We start from the raw sequence: 20,265 nt of genomic DNA, 5'->3' as shown, positions 1-20,265 counted from the left end.
CCTTTTAAATGTTATTCCTCTATGATTTAAATTGGATGCACAATTTATTTATTTTCATTGTCTTATAAGGATCTGTTCCTTCTTTGTGTTTTCATGAGGATGATAACCGATAAAGGACAGCAATGTGCAGTCAGTGTCCAACTTTAATGTAATTAAAAAATATAAATACTACATACAGAGAATAGCACAGAGTAGAAAATTCAAGAGTATCCTCCTCTACTCATTGGTGGGGTTTCATTTTTCTCTTGCATTTCATTTCTGATCTCTACAAGCTCATATTTCATCATCATCTTGCCTTGCCCGGTTTCCCCTGAGCTCTTATATTTCTGCTTTGATCTCTTGTTTTATAGAGGTGATGACTTTGCTGTGTAATTTTTAAACTTTATGATTATTTCTATTTGGTCATGTTTATCATTTGCCCTGAAGCAGGCTTTTTCTCATGAGTATACTTCATCAGCTATTGCTTTGTTTTTCTATGCCTTTACTCTCATTTCTCTGATATTTACTGGTATACATGTTATGCCAATTCCTTTTCAATCACTGCTCACCACTGAATAATATGAGTTCTTCCTGAACTGAAAGTTGCTAGAGGTTCTGCGAAGAGCCCAGGTTGTGTTCCAGGCTACTAAACATACCCCAGTTCCAGCATGGTATGTGTGAGCGAGTTCTTCCCCAGCTACCAGAGAGCAGCAACAGCAGGCTGCTCACAAGGCGGAATTCCTCTCTGCTACCCCACTTCATTGAGCAATTGCTCCCTTCAGTCTGTGGCATGTATTCTCTTTCCCTGACTTTACATTGATGCCAAATGGGGTCATGGGTACTTCCTGCCACCAGCCATGCAGTGCATTCTGATGTTCTAAACAAAGCATTGGAGTTTTGCCTCATGCCATGGCCCCTGCTTTAGTGGACTGGGTTGTCTACCAAAGAGTAGTTTGGTAGTTCTGGCCATAGGTGTCTTGTCTCCACTCCTTACCGACACCACCCCCTTCCCATTTCACTTCCACTGTATTTACATATTATTTATTTTCTTATGTATTATGGTTTGAGATTACACAAACATTCTAGTTCTGATGAAGATGGAGGTTGCATTCTGTCATTTGTCATCACTTTTTGTCTTGAGGTAATTTCTGAGAGAAGAGAGAACTGTCTTTGCATTGACATTTTAAGACCACAGCCTCATCTAAATTCTTTGAATATTTCTTGGCAAGATCAGTTACAAATAGTTACACAAACATATGATTTGATTTTCTCATCCTTCCCAAAACTGGGTCTTTAGGAAGCAAATTTGGCAGGGAATTATCTGGCTCACTTTCCTGTACTAAAATTGGTTTCCAAGAATGAAAGTAATAGCAAAAGCTACAGTCCCAAAATAGTGGAGATGAAAATTGAATTCTAAACTTTATGAATATGAACCAACACTGATTAGTTCACTTTTCTAAATTAATGCTGAGTGTGAATTAAAAGCTACAAATATTAATCTGCATTAGTACAGAAAACCAAATATTACAAGGTTGGAATGTCAGAATTTTACAAATATCTAAGGCATAGTTACTCTAAAAATAAAAATCATCCTATCAAGATTCCATCTACTTTCAGAAGTACTTACTTTCCTATTTTCCATTTGTGCAAATAAAGACTTATTTTTTGTGAAGACCTGTTTGCCATCATGCAAACAAATAAAACTAAACATTAATATCAGTGAAAGGAATCTGGACTAAATTTTATACCTCACATTATGATACAACGTGTAAGACCACATGTGGAAATCCAGATGCAAAAGAAATAAAGATGGGAAAAGAAAAAATTGCCAATTCTAAACCACAGGAGGCCAGGCACGCTGGCTCACACCTGTAATCCTAGCACTTTGGGAGGCCTAGGCAGGCGATCAGTAGGAGTTCAAGACCAGCCTGGCCAACATGGTGAAACCCTGTCTCTACTAAAAATACAAAAATTAGCCTGGTGTGGTAGTACGTGCCTATAATCCCAGCTACTTGGGAAGCTAAGGAAGGAGAATTGCTTGAAGCTTAGAGGCAGAGGTTACAGTGAGCCAAGGTCATGCCACTGCACTCCAGCCTGGGCAACAGAGTGAGACTCTGTCTCAAAATAAATAAATAATAATTAATATTTGAATTAACCCCTTCATCAGTTCCAAATCCTTTGAGAAATAGAAATAAGAGTCAGCTATGGATTAAAATATCAGCATTTCATTTTATTTTTTGCTAGAAAAAGCTGGATTGGTCCTGCAGTCAGAATCAGGATAATTATTTTCCTACCCTCAATCCAAGCCTAGACACTGAAATTTAAATGAGACATAAGTCAGATCTACAGAGCAAACCATACCTGAACTGATTACCAATCAGTGCATTTAGGTTCAGCTGAAGAGAACTGAAAACTCTAACAAGACATTGACTTAAGTTATAAAGAAGCAGGTACTTCGAGCTGGTCTGTAACTCCACAGTGTCATCAGAGGCCCATGCTTCTAAATATTTCTGCTCTATTATGCTTAGCACTTGACTTCCATCCTTAAGGTCACCTCATAGTCCAAGACAGTTACTGGGGCTCCAGCAATTTCATTTGCCTTCCAGACAGTAGTAACAAAGGTTGTAAGGAGCCTTCTGAGAAATCCCCTTTGCCATGTCATTGGCCAGAACATTTCACAAAGTTGCTCTAGCTTTGAGAGATGCTAAGAAGTGTAGTTTTAGTTTGAGCAATAATTTGCTCACCCTGAAACTGGTATTCTAGTACTAAGGATGAAGAGGAGAATGTTCTGATGAGCAATTGGTAGTCTGCCATAGTTATCTAACTGTCCAGACATGCCCTTCCTTGCCTCCATCAAGCTCAGAGAGCCCCAAGACTGTGACCCAGGCTTGTTGACCACACAGCACAGCAGCAGTGGGAGAGGAAGGGTCTGGGGAAAGCCAGGAAGGGGCTGAATGACATGCCCAGTGTTCTTTTCCAAAACTCACCAGTTAGGTAAACCACATTCCTCCTATGGGAAGGAATAAGTACACATGGTAAGAGGGCCCAGAATATTCGTGGAATACTTTTCCCTCCTTAGGAGCAGAACAGAGACCCATAATAGAATCGAGGTCCTGTTTACCCTGACTGCACCTTTACCAGGCTCCCTTCTGCTTGGCCAACACATTTTGTTGTTGCTTTTGAGACAGAGTCACGCTCTGTCACCCCGGCTGGAGTGCAGTGGCATGACCTTGGCTCACTGCAACCTCTGCCTCTCGGGTTCAAGAGATTCTCCTGCCTCAGCCTCCAGAGTAGCTGGGACAACAGGCATGCATCACAACACCCAGGTGATTTTTGTATTTTTAGTAGAGACGGGGTTTCACCATGTTGGCCAGGCTTGTCTCTAACTCCTGGCCTCAAGTGGTTCACCTGCCTCAGGCTCCCGAGGTTCTGGGATTACAGGCATGAGCCACTGTGCCCACCATGCACTGTCTTACCCAACAGTTCCAACTAGTAAATCCTGACTTGTTATCTAATTCCAAGCTTACATGTCATTTTTCCTTTGGCACCTTTCATGACCCATGTTCCAGTCCCCAAACCAGTCTCTGTCCTTCCATACAAGTGCACTTAGACTAAAAGGATGACACTCACATGCAACTGGAACTCACTTTCTATGCCTCTTTCTTTTCCTTCTCCCATACATATACCAAATAATGCAGTTTTTGAAGACAGGAATCACTTTTATTTTGTCTTTGCATTTTAGTTTCTGATGTATAGTGTCTGATGCTTAAAAGACACCCAAATGTTTACTGCCTTAATAATGCTGAGACTTATCTCTCTTCCTTGTCTCCCTGCTTTAAAGATAAGGAAACTGAGATCTTGAGAGGTCGAAGGGCTTAGTGAACAGTAACAATGGGCGTCTGGGTACATTAAAACCTCATTGTGTTCTAGAAACTTTCATACGGCGTGCATTCATTCTTAATTCTATCAACCTGGTGAAGTACCTGTTGGTATCCCCAGTTTACACTGAGATTAATTTGCAGGGCTGTGAAGTGAGAAAGTGGCTGAGCTAGGATTTGAATCTTGGTCTTTTCTTACTTGACTTTTATTAAGTTTTATTTATTTATTTATTTATTTTTGAGACAGGGTCTTGCTATGTTGCTCAGACTAGTCTTGAACTCCTGGGCTCAAGGGATCCTCTTATGTCAGCCTCTCAAGTACGTAGCTGGTATTACAAGCATGCATAACCATGCCCAGTTACTTTTCCCTTTTTGAGACAGAATCTAACTTTGTCACCCAGGCTGGAGTGCAGTGGTGCAATCTTGGCTCACTGCAGCTTCAACAACCAGACTTAAGCAATCCTCCTACCTCAGCCCTCCAAGTAGCTGGCATGCACCACCATGCCCACATAATTTGGGGGGGATTCTGGGGTGTCTTTTTTTTTGTAGAGTCAGCTGATTGCTCAGGCTGATCTTGAACTCCTAAGCTCAAGCGATCTGCCTGCCTCAGCCTCCCAAAGTACTAGGCGTGAGCCACTGTGCCTGGTCAACTTTTCTTCCTTTAATCTCTAGGTCAGCATAGCATGGACTAAGGAGGAGCTGAGATCAGCTTTTCTGACTTTATACCTCACCCAAAGAGATTTGAATCCTATCCCCTTTCTTTCTCTGCTTTGCTTAATGCAATAATCATTTAATAGTGCTTATTAAGACAAGGCATTCTTATTAGTGATACACATGCCTTTCAGGGTTAGCAGTTTCCTACTGATGGTGGTGCACATCTGCTCAAGCCCATTCTTGTGCTCTTGCCTAAGTCTCCAAGAACTACTTATTATACAGACAACAGTTAGAAAGCAAGTCAGTCTACAATGTTGAAATTTCACCAGGGAACTCAGTGGTCATCTGGGTTGATGCTTATCAGAAAAGGATACTCCAGGAGGGCACCATCAATTAGCACTTGACTTTTAGAAAGGTTGAAGGTTGAAACCAGTTAAGGAAAGTAAAGTATAGGCTTCTCCAAACTCGTATCATAAAAACTGAGACTCTATGTATCGGGGGTTGGTTTGGTTGGTTCAGAGGAGAAAATGGTTAGTTCATCAGAGGCCACCAGGCTGAAACTCACTGCTACTTAGTCCCCCTTCAAAAGAAGACACACACGTGTTTCCTTAAGTCAACACTTCTGACAGAAAACTGCATTCATCACACAAGACTTCTTCTCAGATGGCTAACCACACTTCCATAGTTATCTGGGTAAAAGAGAGAGAATGAAATATTGAACTGTAAATATTTCCTCTGCTCCAGGGTTATCTAATCCTTAGTATCCTAAAATAGAAGGTTCCTAGAGTATTGCCATCATGTGGTGGTATGCGTCGCCCTGGGTTCTTGAGATCAAATCCTTTTGATCAGAGAGTATTATCCTTCAGACATCCTGCTTTCCTTGGGCTTTAAACTGGTAGCAAAAATGGCATTAGAGGCTCCAACCGGTGGAGAGAATGTGAATAGGGAAGAGGAAGCAGGGATATCATGGAGACAGAATCATCTTACGCGATCAGGCCATTTAACTGTACCTGAAAATGCGGGTCCAGGTCTGTTTGCTTATTAAATGATTTAAGCACAGTAAGAAACCCATATCATATTGCAACCCAGTGCATTCATGTAAATACACATGCACACACACGTCACAACCTGAAGTAGTGGATGAAGGAGTAAGTGATGATTAGAGCACAAGTTATGGAGTTAGACCCACAGTCAAGCCCCTGCTCTCCCAGTTGAACCCCTAAAATTATTTTCGAGAACTATATAGCCCTGCTAAAAGTTGTTGTCTAAATATTTTTCTCACAAAATGTAAATACTTGCAAAGAGTATAATTTCAAGTTTGTTGTAAATATGCTTTAAAAATATTTCTGTCAAAATCTTGGAACTACAGCTTCAACTCAAATTTGTGGGAAGTGTCCATTATACAACCTAATTGCCGAAGCCATTCCTCACCATCTCACCTGTCAGGTTAATCAGATGTAACTTCCTAGCAGAAAAAAAGTCAGCATTTTGCAATTCAAATAAAGTAAACACAGCAGGCTCCTTATCCCTGACATCCATTGCCCTTCTGAATTCTCTGAGTCAGAGTGATAGATGGATGAGAGAGAGGGGTGAAAGCCTTGCCATGAGTTTGTGCCTGGTTGAAATAAAGCCATGCTCCCAACAGACCTTATCATAGAAACAAGGCTTTCCCAAATTATCCCTTGATTTGGCAGCTGGGAGTTTATATCCCAGGGCCCAAGCACTTTCAAAGCTTTGAAATGGGGCCAGCCCGATGGCTCACGCCTGTAATCACAGCACTCTAGGAGCCCAAGGAAGGTGGATCACCTGAGATCAGGAGTTCGAGACCACCCTGGCCAACATGGTGAAACCCTGTCTCTACTAAAAATACACAAATTAGCAGGGTGTGGTGGTGCATGCTTGTAATCCTAGCTACTTGGGAGGCTGAGGCAGGAGAATCTTTTGAACCCATGAGGTGGAAGTTGTGGTGAGCTGAGGTCACACCACTGCACCCCAGCCTGGGCCACAGAGCAAGACTCCATCTCAAAAAGATTTGAAATGGATGAGAAATATGTCTTTCATTTGTAAAGTGGCAGGAGTACAGTTGTGAAAGAGGAAGTGAGAAGGGAGAGCTAACTGGCAGGTCTCAGCTAAGCCAGTTTTGGGAAGAATTGCATCTAGAACTTGAGGATCTGGAAACCGATTCTCCTAAAATTATGACTTGAACTCTCAAGAAAGTTTGCAAGTAGCCTTAGGTACACTGTTCTAAGCCTTCAGTGTCCTCATCTATAAAATGCAAATAATAATAGTACCTACCTCCAAACATAGCTCTGAAGAAGAACGGTGATACAAAAGTCCTTGGTGCACAATAAGCACACTGTGTTCACTATCATTATGATCATTGCTGTTGCTATCCAGTCCTCTACTGGTTAACGATGTCATTTCTCAATGAACTAAGTCATCCTTGGGCCCAGTGCTAACACCTTGTTTATGTTTTAGGCACTAGTTTTCAGGCCTCAGGATACAATTTCAACACATATGACTGGAGGAGTCCAAAACAAAGAGGCAGCTTGTCCCCGGTAACTAAGCCTCGAAGCCAGACTTACCCAGATGTGGGGCTGAGTAATGAAGACTGGGACCGGTCCACAGCCAGTGGGTAAGATTTTCAACCAGTGCTGCCTCATCCAAGACAACTTCATGGTCATGTGAGCAAGATTTGAACTTCTGTACTTCCAGTGGCACATATTGTTAGTATGGGCTTTTTAAAGCCACCATAATCATCCATGCTGGCCACATGGCAGGATTCTAAAAGCTGCCTGACCAGTGGCAGCCTGGGCACCACCACACCACAACAGGGCAAGGGCTCGGTTTCCCCTAACAAAAACAGTAGTAGCACCTGGGGAAAAGCTGCTTCTATAAACTATGTACTCCCTTATGACAAGTAGGTCCTTCCCCTTTATTTTATTTTATTAATTTTTGAGACAGAGTCTCACTCTGCTGCCCAGGCTGGCGTGCGATGGTACGATCTTGGCTCACTGCAACCTCTGCCTCCCGGGTTCTAGTGATTCTCATACCTCAGCTTCCTGAGTAGCGGGGATTAAAGACATGTGCCACCACACCTGTCTAATTTTTGTTTTTTAATTTTATTTATTATTATTATTTGAGATGGAGCATCACTCTGTTGCCCAGGCTGGAGTGCAATGGCGCAATTTTGGCTCACTGCAACCTCCACCTCCCAGGTTCAAGCGATTCTCCTGCCTCAGCCTCCCAGGTAGCTGGGATTACAGGCATGCACTACCATACCTGGCTAATTTTTGTATTTTTAGTAGAGATGGGGTTTCACATTGGCCAGGCTGATCTTGAACTCCTGACTTAATGATCCGCCCACCTTGGCCTCCCAAAGTGCTGGGGTTGCAGGCGTAAGCCACTGCACCAGGCCTTTTTAATTAATTAATTAATTAACTTTTTTTTTTTTTTTTTTTTTGAGATGGAGTCTCACTCTGTCACCCAAGCTAAAGTTCATTGGTGTGATCTCAGCTCACTGCCACCTGTGCTTCCCAGGTTGAAGTGATTCTCCCCACTTACCGTCCCCTTACAGGTGCCTACCACCACACCTGGCTCATTTTTGTATTTTTAATAGAGATGGGGTTTTACTATGTTGGCCAGCTGGTCTCAAACTCCCCTCTTCAAGTTGTCTGCCCACCTAGGCCTCCCAAAGTGCTGGGATTACAGGCATGAGCCACCCCATCTGGCTCCTTTCCTTTCTTTTAAAAGTTAGTTTCACGTTAAGTTACATTATTTTTTAAACATACATCATAGATCTATCTTTTCAGCAAAATATATTTTACCATTTTGTTTATTACCAAAACGTTTTAAGGAAATTTATAAAAAGTGATAACATTTAGTTTATTTATAAGTGGGGAAAACACGTTTCCCTCTTAAGAGAAAAATTTGGTTTCTCTTGTAGATATAGCAGCTGAAATACATTCCTGACGTTCCATCCCATTTCAATAGGGCTGTGTGGCCACATCCTATTTAGCAGCAGCCACAGATAGTCTGAAATCCAGTAGTAAGACCGTGGGCCATCTTTTCCATCTTCACAACACTACATTTCCTAAAGCGTCCCTCTGCGGAAGCTCATGTACTTGGAGGACACAGGTGGAAGAAAGCCAGATCCAAAATGACTCTCTTTCTATATTTTGTGTGAGGTGAAGGAGAGAGATTCTGGATACCAAACATATATGTCTAGCAAGTTCCTAAGCTGGCCTGTGTTTCTTGACAACAGTTTTGCAGGGGCTGCCGATAGTGCAGAGACAGAACAAGAGGAGAACTTCTGGTCTCAAGCGCTGGAAGATTTGGAAACCTGCGGACAGTCGGGAATTCTGAGAGAACTGGAGGTAGCCTTGGTCCTGCTACTTACTTTTATTGTTTCTACATTCATTTTTTTTTGGTCCTTTTAAGTTTGCATTTCTCACACCAGTTCATTTAAAAGCTTTAACCCCTTTCCACAGGAGAAAGCTGACAGGCGTGTGTCTTTGAGAAACATGACTCTCTTGGTAGCTACCCTTTATGTTTATATTTTTGCTTGTGAAGCTGCCTTCCCTACCCCCTTGCCTTCTGGACAGCAATTTGATTTTATACAATGCAGTCAAAAGTATTTATTTCCCCATCTCCACCCCTCAAGCTTACTGACTTGTGGCTTCTGCCATTGCTCCCTGCTAACCCTGACTGTCTCTGTTTCCCACCAATTTGCTGAAAAGCGAGCTAAGTCTCCCAGCAGTGGCTCATCCCATTCTCTTAGTTGCTTTAGAAAGGTTTATTTCGCATGTTTTCATTTGTACCTGGTATAGAAATTAATTTGATCGTTAAGAGGAACATAAAAGGAAATTCTATTTTACTTTGTTTTGTCCTTAAAGGAGATGACAATGCAGCTGCTGAAAAAGGCCAGCCTATTTGATAAGCAGCAAAAATATTACATAGTACTTTGCTGTTAATTGAAAATCCTGATTCCATCCATGTTAACTGAGTGTAAATTCAAGGAAGAATGAGATGGAGTGTAATAGCTGAACTCCTGGTGAGTTCTTTAATCAAAGCCATGAATTTGCTGATGGTATTCACACTTTAGTCTGGGAAGTCCTGGACTATTTCCTTTTATGTTCTTTTAAATTTTCTGAGCTGTAAAAAATAAAGTGGCAAAAGTCTCATTTTTATTTTGATGCCATATGAGGTTCCCAAGTCACCATAAGGAATGTGAATGGCATAATGGGGTGAAACTCTTGCAATTCTAAAATGATTATTCATCTTTATATTATTTTGCTTCTCAATTGCATGTGTGGATATTTTATGTGATTCTAATGTTTGTGAATCTGCAGAGAATTATCAAGAAAAATATTAGTTTGAACTTGTAAACATCATAGTATTACCTGGCATGAATTGTAGCTTCAGAGCATAATTAAAGGTCTTGGACATGGATAATCCTATAAAATCTAAACGAAGTAAGATGTTGCAATGATTCCTTTTTATACAACTTTCAAAAAGAGCCGAATGCTTAAGTATCAGCTGGGTTATTTAAACCTATACCACCTTCTGCATGTAGAATGATGAAGAAAAGTGGCCCAAACTGAATAACGAGCACAATTCACCATTCTTGAACATAGCTCTGCTTTTGAAAGCATGTTTTGACTCATCCAGCTTTTTCATTGTGCAATTTAATACTTCTCTTTTGAAGAAAAAGCTATTCTTCCAACAGCTTATTTTACATTAGGCAAAAAGAAAATGATGTAAAATGTAATACAATGAAGTTCTGTTTTCACCCAGAAATTGAGTTATCTGATGAAAACAACATCCATCAGCAAGAGTGGAAGTTATGTTGCCACAGCCTGTGAGTTTGCTCTAACATAGCTCCAGACAGGTGTGGCCCTTGACGTTATTATGCAGAAAGCAAATGAGTTGAATTTATAAGCCAAAGGGAAATTAAATCCTCAACTAGGATGAATGATTGGCAAAGTCATAGAGTCATATTTACACTTTTATCACAAGGAATATTCATTTATTGACTTAAGTGAATTCCATTCCCTTGATTGGAAATGCTATTATACAAAAAAATATTGGAGCTAGATTCCTGCCTATTAAATTTACATCCAGCATTAAAAGTTAAAGCACACTATAATACTAATAAATGTAGATGGTTAGCTAAGATGAAAGATGATTACAATTGAAATGCAAATGAAAATTAATTTACTAATCATTTTCCCTATTGCTAGTAATAATTTAGATTCAACTTTAACACTGAAAAAATGTATAGCTTTAACATTTGAGAAAAATTTGAATGACTCTTGGACAAGTTTTTAACCTCTCTTATCAGATATTTATTCTATAAAATATGGGAATTATAATGAGCTAGTAATTATGTGGAACTTAAGTGTTCAATAAAGTATTCAATAAAAGTTAACTGTTAGTATTTTTACCCTTTCTTGATTAATGAACACTGCTTTATTTTTTGTTTAGCATAATATAGGAAGAAGATTTAAATGTCAGATAGAGAACTCTAGGTTGCCTTAGGGATAATATACAGTTATGAATTGTGGCAAATGAAAACAGGTAATACATACTCTTGAGATCAAAGCAAATCTTAGGTAATTAAAAATAGTTTTTTAGCTTATTTTAGTTTTTATGTTTGTGTTTTAGCTTTTATGTTCCTCCTTAGATGCTACCTAAAGGTCATTTTAAACAAAGCAATCAAACTTATTGTTTGTACATTCACCTACTTACTTGAAGATGTAAACCAAAGAATTAAGGATAGCATCTCATTTCTTCCATGAGAACCTTTTCTAAATCAATTTGTAATTTCTTCTATGGCAGCTAAGGCTCATCAAAGCAAAACTGTGGTCTCCCAGATGTAGTGATTAAGTGTTTTACTTCCAATATGTGTCCCATCATTCTCATGAAAAATGAATATTTAAAAATGGATGTTAACAAAACAAATGTCTAAGTAGGTAAAAATAATAAGTGGATGGTCACCATGGCAAGAAAACAACAACTGAGTGCTGTCAGTTACACTAGATTAAACATAGAAATGGGCCGGGTGCAGTGGCTCACGCCTGTAATGCTACCACTTTGGGAAGCCGAGATGAGCAGATCACCTGAGGCCAGGAGTTCAAGACCAGCCAGTTTGAGACCAGCCTGGCCAACATGGTGAAATCTCATCTCCACTAAAAATACAAAAATTAGCTGGGCATGGTGACGGGTGCCTGTGATCCCAGTCACTTGGGAAGCTGAGGCAGGAGAATCACTTGAATCCAGGAGGTGGAGGTTGCAGTGAGCCGAGATCGAGCCACTGCACTCCAACCTGATGACAGAGTGAGACTCTATCTCAAAAAAATAATAATAAAATAAACATAGAAATGATATACATGAGTAAGTGCCATAAAATAATGAATGTCCCATGACACCAATGAAGCCAGTAAAGAAAGATTTCAATCAACTTAAAAAGGGTATTTATCTGAAATAAATGGTAATATAGATAACCCACACTTGTTTTTAAATGCTAGGCATCTTTCTACCTACTAAAAAGGAAGTTTTATATGGCTCAACCTAATACTTGACTGAGAAGCACCAAGCAGTGAAGAACAAGAGTTCTAGAGTCAGAGTGCTAGGGCTCTATGTTCAGGCCCTCGGGCAAGTTGCTTAACTTGTCCATGCATCTCTTTTCTTAACTGAAATGAGGATGCATAGTAATTTTAATGTCTACTGTATAGGGTTACTTACGTATTAAATGATATTCTATATACAGTCTGTTTGGGACTTAGCATGTATTAATGTGCAGTGATCAACAAGTCTTTTTACAGTTATAATTTTATGTTTCAATATTATCAATGAGATAACTGATCTAGTCAAGATACTTGTTTCATTTCTTTTTCAACAGAGTTGTTAGGTATATCCACATGTGTGCCAACACTTGGCTATTATTCAAAGATCTTCTTAGTAGTGTGTGTATAGCCGAACACCAGGTGAATTTGAGAATTATGAAATCTTAAAGACATGACAAATGAAAACTCTACTCACTTTGCAGTATTCCCTCATGATCAATAATTTTATAAAGTGCCCTCAGCTCATTTACTACCTATGTGACCTTAGCCTCTTTGTGGCTCAGTTCCTCACCTGTAAGTTGAGAGGAATGGCCAGGTGTGGTGACTCGTACCTGTAATCCCAGCACTTTGGGAGGCCAAGTGGGCTGGATCACTTGAAGTCAGGAGTTTCAGACCAGCCTGGCCGACTTGGTGAAATCCCATCTCTACTAAAAATGCAAAAATTAGCCAAGCATGGTGCTACATACCTGTAGTCCCAGCTACTTGGGAGGCTGTGGCACAAGAATTGTTTGAACAAAGAAGGCAGAGGTTGCAGTGAGCCAAGTTCATACCACTGCACCCCTGGGTGACAGAGTGAGGCTCTGTCTCAAAAAAAAAAGAAAAGAAACAAATAAATAATAAATAGAGAGAAGTAACAATGACTACTCCATAGAGTTGTTGTGAGGATTAAATGAGTGACTACATTCAAAAGACTCAGTAAGTTAAGCTTCTGTTACTTTTAGCATCAGTATTAATATAAATAACTAAGTCATATGATAGTCACATGGCAAATAGAACTTGTTTTCTGTCCCCATGGTTTCAGGCAGATTTACCAATGCTAGTTTACCTTTATATACCCTTATATCCAGGAGTACAGAGCTGGCTACAGGCATCTTTTCAGAATTTTAGCATTGTCCAACCATGAGAAATGAGTATCCACTACTTGATATTGGTTTCAAATCCTTTTTTTTTTTTTTTTTTCTGAGCCTCATTCATCTTTGGTATCAAATCTTGTCATTGCTTGTGAATCATTCAGGGAAGAACATATTTGAAACTGAACAAACTTCCCAATGCAGTGGTAACATCCAATCCAAGTCCTACTGCTTGTGAGCAAAAAGTTGAATATAATAACATAATAAACGATTATTTTTAGTTTGAGGATCTTATATCAAGAGCATTTCTAAGAAACACTTATCTATACCAAATAATATGGGGACTTAGCTGATCTACAAATTTTGGGGACAGGCCACTTGGCCAAAGGAAAGGCAATATACGATGCTAAACAGGAAGCTTGAGAAGAACTTCTTGCCCATTGTTAGATGCAGTTGGACATAGAGGAAGCATTGCGAGTATAGACAGCCTGGTCCCCATTGAGAAGCTCTTAGTTACTTTCTGCTAGATGTATTCAAGGTGGCCTCATGAATCCCATCTGTTGGAGCCCACTCAGTGGAAAGTTAATGCTTAAAATGTAGTTTACAGTAAGCAAATGTTAGAGCATTTCAATTTGCCTCAAAACTGCCAGGGGTGGTATTTGATTAAATAAACTCAACGCTTAAGTACTTAAATTGGATTTGAGATGTGCATCATAAATGTCACTTGCAAAGCATCTTCCAGACTTTCATAGTTCAATTAGTACATCCATTCTCCAGCCTTAGGTTATGCCCTGAAGAGACTGTATTTTGACCTTGCGGAAGGAGAATTGTATTTTCCGTTGAGCACCAAACCCTTTCCTTAGTCCACAGCGTAATTGTTTTTTAAAATTGTCAATGCCACAGGCAACAATCATGTCTGGGAGCACGATGAGTTTGAATCATGAGGCTCCAACACCTCGCAGTCAGCTGGGGCGACAGGCCAGCTTCCAGGAGCGCAGCAGCTCGCGGCCACACTACAGCCAAACAACTCGGAGCAACACCCTGCCCTCAGATGTGGGTAGGAAGTCAGTAACCCTGAGAAAAATGAAACAAGAAATAAAAGAGATCATGTCCCCAACTCCTGTGGAGCTGCATAAGGTGAGTAAGCTTTCTCTTCTTTCCCTAGGGTCAGATTTAGCAACCATTCTGCATAGCATGTATGCCCGGTTGTAAGGATGGCAGTGGTAGCCTCCTATAGGCTCAGGAAAGCAAAGAAGCTTAAAGGCAGATCTTCAGAGACTTTGTTTTCAAAATACAATGCCTGGGAGGTTATCCTGGAAATCGGGGAAAATTGGCTTTCAAGCAATGTATTTATCAAAAATGTATTTATCAGAAATGTATTTATGGTGGCTGGGTGTGGTAGCACATGCCTGTTATCCCAGCACTTTGGGAGGCCAAGGCAGGTGGATCATTTGAGGTCAGGAGTTGGTCAGCCTGGCCAACATGATGAAACCCCATCTCTACTAAAAATACAAAAATTAACCAGGTATGATGGCAGGTATCTATAATCCTGGTTACTTGGGAGGCTGAGGCAGGAGAATCACTTGAACCCGGGAGGCAGAGGTTGCAGTGAGCTAAGAATGCACCACTGCACTCCAGCCTCAGTGACAGAGCAAGACTATATCTCAAAAAAAAAAAAAAAAAAGTATTTATGGCCAGAATCCTCTTACAAAAATGTGAGGCTTCAATGTCACATGGAGGTTACATGAATTAGTCTATTATTGCAATCTCTTTGGAAGGAGGAAAGGATTGTCATACCCTCATAGTTTCATAAAAAAGGGGGTTCAGCTTCAATGTGGGGAGGCTTAATCTTTCATTACAGACTTATAATAGATGGTTATGTTGTTCAGTAGCCATGGAAGTCTCTCCAAGATGTGTTAGATGGTCTTGGGCCAGGACAGGGTAAGCCTTAGTTATGCTCTGTCTCAGACTGGGATAGTTGCCTCACTTTGCTACATGGAAGAAAACCCACTCTTGCACACAAAGCTGAATTCAAGATTTGCTGGCAGGATTAGTCAAGGCATATGTAGTAACAGTGTTTGCAGAACCCTGGGCCAAGGAGAGTAGTGGAAATCTAGTTTTCTTTTCTAGAGTTAGTGCTTTTTTTGTTAATATATAAGGATGTATAAAATGATAACAATCTCATGCCACCTTTCTTGAGAACCAAGACATTTTATGTGGTTAATAATCTATTTTGTGGTTATTAATCTTTTCTTCTGGATAAGATAACAAATAATCTACTAGACATCCATTATCCAGAAGAGCAAATAACTGTCAGGTTCAGAGGAGGTAATGTAGGCTTTTTTCCTCTAAATACCTCAATTTCCCTAGCCACCTTATAAAACCTAGCTATTTGTTTTGCAACTGACAAGGATATTGTGAAAGAAAGGATAATATGGGAAGTTGGATTCTGAACTTTGTTTTTCAATCCTGGGTTTATTCTTTTACCACTCACTCCTCCATTCATTTAATGCCTATCCTATGCATTTATTCACTCAAAGAATGTATTACAAATCCCCAGAGAGTACAGAGTCTAGTGAGGAGACTGGGAAACCGGGAAGATAATGGCATCAGTCCAATGACAGAGGCAAGCCTGGGCAGCCCTGGAGTCAAGAGGGTGGGCCCTAACCCACTGCAGAGGGACAGAAAAGGCTTCCTAGAAGTAGGTGTTGACTATGCAGAGGAAGGTAGAGGATGGGCGGGCATTCCAAGCACAGAAAAAAGCAAGTGCAAAGAGGTGTCAAAGATTGTGGTGTAGGCGGGGTGCGGTGGCTCATGCCTATAATCCCAGCACTTTGGGAGGCCAAGGCAGGTGGATCACCTGAGGTTGGGAGTTCAAGATCAGCCTGACCAACATGGAGAAACCCCGTCTCTACTAAAAATGCAAAATTAGCCAGGCGTGGTGGCACATGCCTGGAATCGCAGCTACTCAGAAGGCTGAGGCAGGAGAATCGCTTGAACCCAGAAGGCAGAGATTGCAGTGAGCTGACATCATGCCATTGCACTTCAGCCTGGGCCACAAAAGTGAAACTCCATCCCCAAAAAAAAAAAGACTGTGGTGCATTGGATGGAATGCAAATATTCTAAGATGACCAGAACCTAGAATTGGAAACTTGTGTGTTAGGAGCAATTACAGACTAAGAGAAAAAGCAAAGACATTTCTGACATGTTAGGATGATGACCCAGGTTTAGGACCCATGCCACAAGTTAGCTTGTTTATCTAGTCACCCTAAATTAATGTGTCTGATTGGTAAGTCACAAGTCCTCATATACTATTTGACACACACCATTAGGCTGTAAGAAGTCCAATGGTGATTGAATTGCAGAAGCCACATATTCAGTGCTACGTCTGCTGTACCAAGAAGAGGGCTGGCACCTGCAGGTTCCCTTGGGTACCTGTGAACACTGCCTTCCCCTGTTCTGTACAGTTCTGTTCCCCAGAGAAGCAGGAGCCTGCCTGATAACTCTCCTTCCTTCACCCCCAAAGAGAATGCATATCAACACATACTGAGTGCCTAGCAAGTGCTATATACCTTTCATTCTCAGCCCCCAGTTACACAGGATAGACAAATAGCAAGTATAAAATAGAGTCATTTCTTCCTCTGAAGAAATGTTTCACGGAGGTGAAACAGAGTGACTGTTTCACAGTCACCTCAGAGGAAGAAGATTATTGATAGCCCAGGAATACAAAACACTGTCTTCTCATCCCTCCAGCACTGAAGGCATTTAGCAAAGATAATGGCAATGAATTGGTGTTGTTATAGCCAAAGTTTAAAGTGGCTCTGCTAAAAAAAAAAAAAAAGCTCTTGTTAAGAAAAAAGTATTACCCACCTATTGGTAATATGAGTGGCCATGGTTGGACCTGTTGGAACATTTATGTGGCAGTGTGTGAATTGTGAGACCCTAAGATCATGACACTCATGGGTCAAATTGACCTCCTCAGTAGGATGCTTCTTTTTTCCTTCACTTCTGTCGTTTCCTCTAAATGGTGACAATATGTACATTTCTCATGGAGCTTCGCTTTTTTCTGAATCAATCCCCAAAAAATAAGATTGTAAAAAATAAGTGGTGTCCTAGACATTGTAAGCCCCCTAAAATGACCTAATTAAGTGAAGATGTAGTCGAGGTGCAAGTGGCCGGATACTGTAGAATTATTGGAGTGGTTTATGCTCACATCTTGGGTATCTGTCCTTTTTTAAGGAATTCACTTACTCCGATAGGCCATCCAGGATGTTTGTTAGTAGGCATACCCTCCAAGTTTGAAGTGCTAGAGAGGAGAAATGGTCATTACAAAAGCTATTTAGAGCAAAGACTGGCAATTGCGCGTGTATCTTGAATGTGGGTGTCTTTTGTACACCAAAAGACTACCTGATGTCATGAAAAGGCACAATGACTTGTTAAAGGAATGGAGCTATCCTCCCCTGAGGTGCTACTATCCTGTATTAAACCATTTGTGAACATTAGGAAAAGGTACTCTTTTGCAATGGTGGCATGGAGAAGGGATCTAGGAAATGAGAAAAACACCTTCCACAAATTGAAGATAACCCAAGCCACAGTCCACAGCTGGTTTTCAGTCCCCTAAGCCTCTTTGGTAGCCTTTTCCAAATGGACCTAGTGGATTCCCAAGGGGCTGAAAAGACCAGAGTGGAGAGGCTGGGAGAGATGAATAGCACACCAGGCTAAACATGCTTGGTGTTATTTTCCTGGTGCTATCTTTCTGGTGGCTGTTTGTCACATGGTTAGGCTGTATGCAGGAGAATAAGTAGTGGGCCTGTTCATATCTAGACCAGCACCTGCAAAACCTTATTATTTTCACTGTAAGTTGGATCAAGATAATATAAATGAATGGACAAGGATCTGTACTATTGCTGGGGGGAAGAATAGCTAAAAACACTCCAGCTTCTGCAGGTGGGTTACTAACATCATCTCCATACAGAAAGAATGGCGCATTGGCTCACATTCCACTTTCTTGGGTCTCAGCCTACTCTCCAGAGTTTGCCCCTTGTTTTCTGTCCATTCCTTCCTGCTACTTCTCTTCCTCTAGACATTTAAAGGTCCCCAGGTCAGAATCTAAATGGTTTTCACTCATTTCTCATCATCTGCTGCATCTGAGGCTCCGCTGGGGACTTGACAAGCCTTCCTTCAAGTCGTCCACATTCATTCCTGAAGCCAAAAAGCCAGTTGTCACGCCTGACACTGGAGAGCAAAGAAACACAGTCTTATGTCCTTTTTTGACTTTATAGACATGAGAAAGAAGTGGAGCTGGAGTGATTTGGAACTCAGTATGGGGATGGAAAAAACGATAAATGGGTCACAGGGAAGTCATCTTCATGTCCTTTTAAGCCACTCCTTCTCCAGCTTTCTCAGCTGGGATGCACAATCTGAAACATATTGTAGCTCACAATTCACTACACATGTACACCCACACTCACATATATGAATGACTCCAAAAATTGACTGCACAGTATACACTGACATTTTTCTGCCTTTTCTTCAGTTTCTTTTCAAATGCTAATCTCACTAAGCTGATTTCAAGACTTATTAATAGATTTCAACCAATAGTCTGAGGATTAAAGCCTAAGACAGTAGTTTCCCCTCATGACCCAGAGGATGCTTGTTAAAATGAGGGTTCCGAAGCCCAACCCAGACTTACCGCATCAACATTCTCAGGGAGCGTGGGCCAAGAATCTACATTTTGGCAGCCTTTTCAGTGGATTCTTTTGCAGAATAGAGATTGAGAATCACTCCCTTAGGTTTTGCTATCTGGAGTTGAAATCATAGGCAACAGCTGGGTGGCAGGGTACAAAAGAAAGGAGGCTGCTTCCAAGGCCCTGGAGCTTCTGCATTTTATCTTTCCAGTGAATTCTGGTTTGTACTGCAGCTTATCACAGATTCTCTCTCTTTGCAGATAAGGGACCTGTGGTCTCAGCTACAATTCATTGATAACCCTTCTTTCCCTTCTGAAGCTTAAATATCCTTTGGTGTCCACTTAATCTGTTTCTGAAATGAGTTCTAGCTTCACTTCTTTGCACACCTTAAGGCAGAACGATTTTTTGTAGAGTAAAACTCCTCCACATGCAGAGCATTTGGACTTTTATTCATACTGAGGGTGGGCACAGTGGCTCACACCTACAATCCCAGTACTTTGGGAGGCCAATGCAAGAGGATCACTTGAGCCCATGAGTTAGAGGCCAGCCTGGGCAATGTAGCAAGACCTTATCTCTACAAAAAATGAAAAAATTAGCTGGGCGTAGTGGCTTGCATCTGTAGTCTAAGCTACTCGAGAGGCTGAGTCAAGAGGATCACTTGAGCCTGGAAGGTCAAGGCTGCTGTGAGCTGTGATTGAGCCAGTGCGCTCAAGCCTGGGTGACAGAGCAAGATTCCCTCTCTTAAAAAAAAAAAAAAAAAAAAATCATACTGACATTTCCTTTTGCTTTGTTGTTCATGCTTCTCAATAAAATTATACTTCTTAATTGTATGCAGCCATTTTTATTTTCTTGCAGAGAGGCTTTTAAAATATTTTCCATCATCTGCTTTTATTTGTAGCTGCTGGTAGCATGAAGCTTGGACATTTCAGTCACTCACAAGTAAGCTCTTTATTTTTCACAGCTGTTTTTGTCACCATCAGCTTTCCCCCTGCGGCCAAGTTCTGTTTGCATTTTGAACATTTTTGAGTTTTCCGAGAGGGGAGCTTTGCTCTGCTTGATGTGATAAAGTTGTTTTGCTCCTTAGAAGAAGTGTCATTTTCAATGTGTATAATACCAGCCACTTTTGCAATATTCTCTCTGAACAGGCTCAGCCCTGGGAGGAAGTAGGAAATGGAAATATGTATCTTATCCTTGCACATGCCTATTTCTTCACAAAATATTTGGAGTCAGCTCTCAAGATCAAATAAGTCCTCATGCCAGACTTCAACTTTCTCCAAGTAGTTTAGTGTAGAATTGTGTACTGTGGAAATCACTAGAAGCTAAAAGCAACACATAAAATATATGAACTTTTTTTTTTTTTTTTTTTTTT

General features: G+C 40.7%; 1 protein-coding gene across 7 annotated transcripts in view; it reads left to right on the top strand.

Annotated features, from left to right (window-relative positions):
• GRIP1 (glutamate receptor interacting protein 1) overlaps nt 1-20,265 on the top strand; it is a 180,299-nt gene that overhangs the window by 142,599 nt on the left and 17,435 nt on the right. For 4 of the 7 annotated variants that reach the window (XM_037733987.1, XM_017515844.2, XM_037733988.1 and 1 more), the window contains 4 exons: nt 6,990-7,146; nt 8,776-8,887; nt 9,002-9,046; nt 14,113-14,346. In XM_037733987.1, the coding sequence (XP_037589915.1) occupies nt 6,990-7,146; nt 8,776-8,887; nt 9,002-9,046; nt 14,113-14,346 (548 nt within the window). The remainder of the gene's footprint in view (nt 1-6,989; nt 7,147-8,775; nt 8,888-9,001; nt 9,047-14,112; nt 14,347-20,265) is intronic. The other 3 variants (XM_037733989.1, XM_017515846.2, XM_017515845.2) reach the window with 1 other exon arrangement.

Source organism: Cebus imitator, unplaced genomic scaffold (assembly GCF_001604975.1).
Source record: "Cebus imitator isolate Cc_AM_T3 unplaced genomic scaffold, Cebus_imitator-1.0 Scaffold562, whole genome shotgun sequence".
NCBI lineage: Eukaryota > Metazoa > Chordata > Mammalia > Primates > Cebidae > Cebus > Cebus imitator.
Note: the sequence above shows the minus strand (reverse complement) of the source record. Positions and strands in the feature narration are given on the sequence as shown.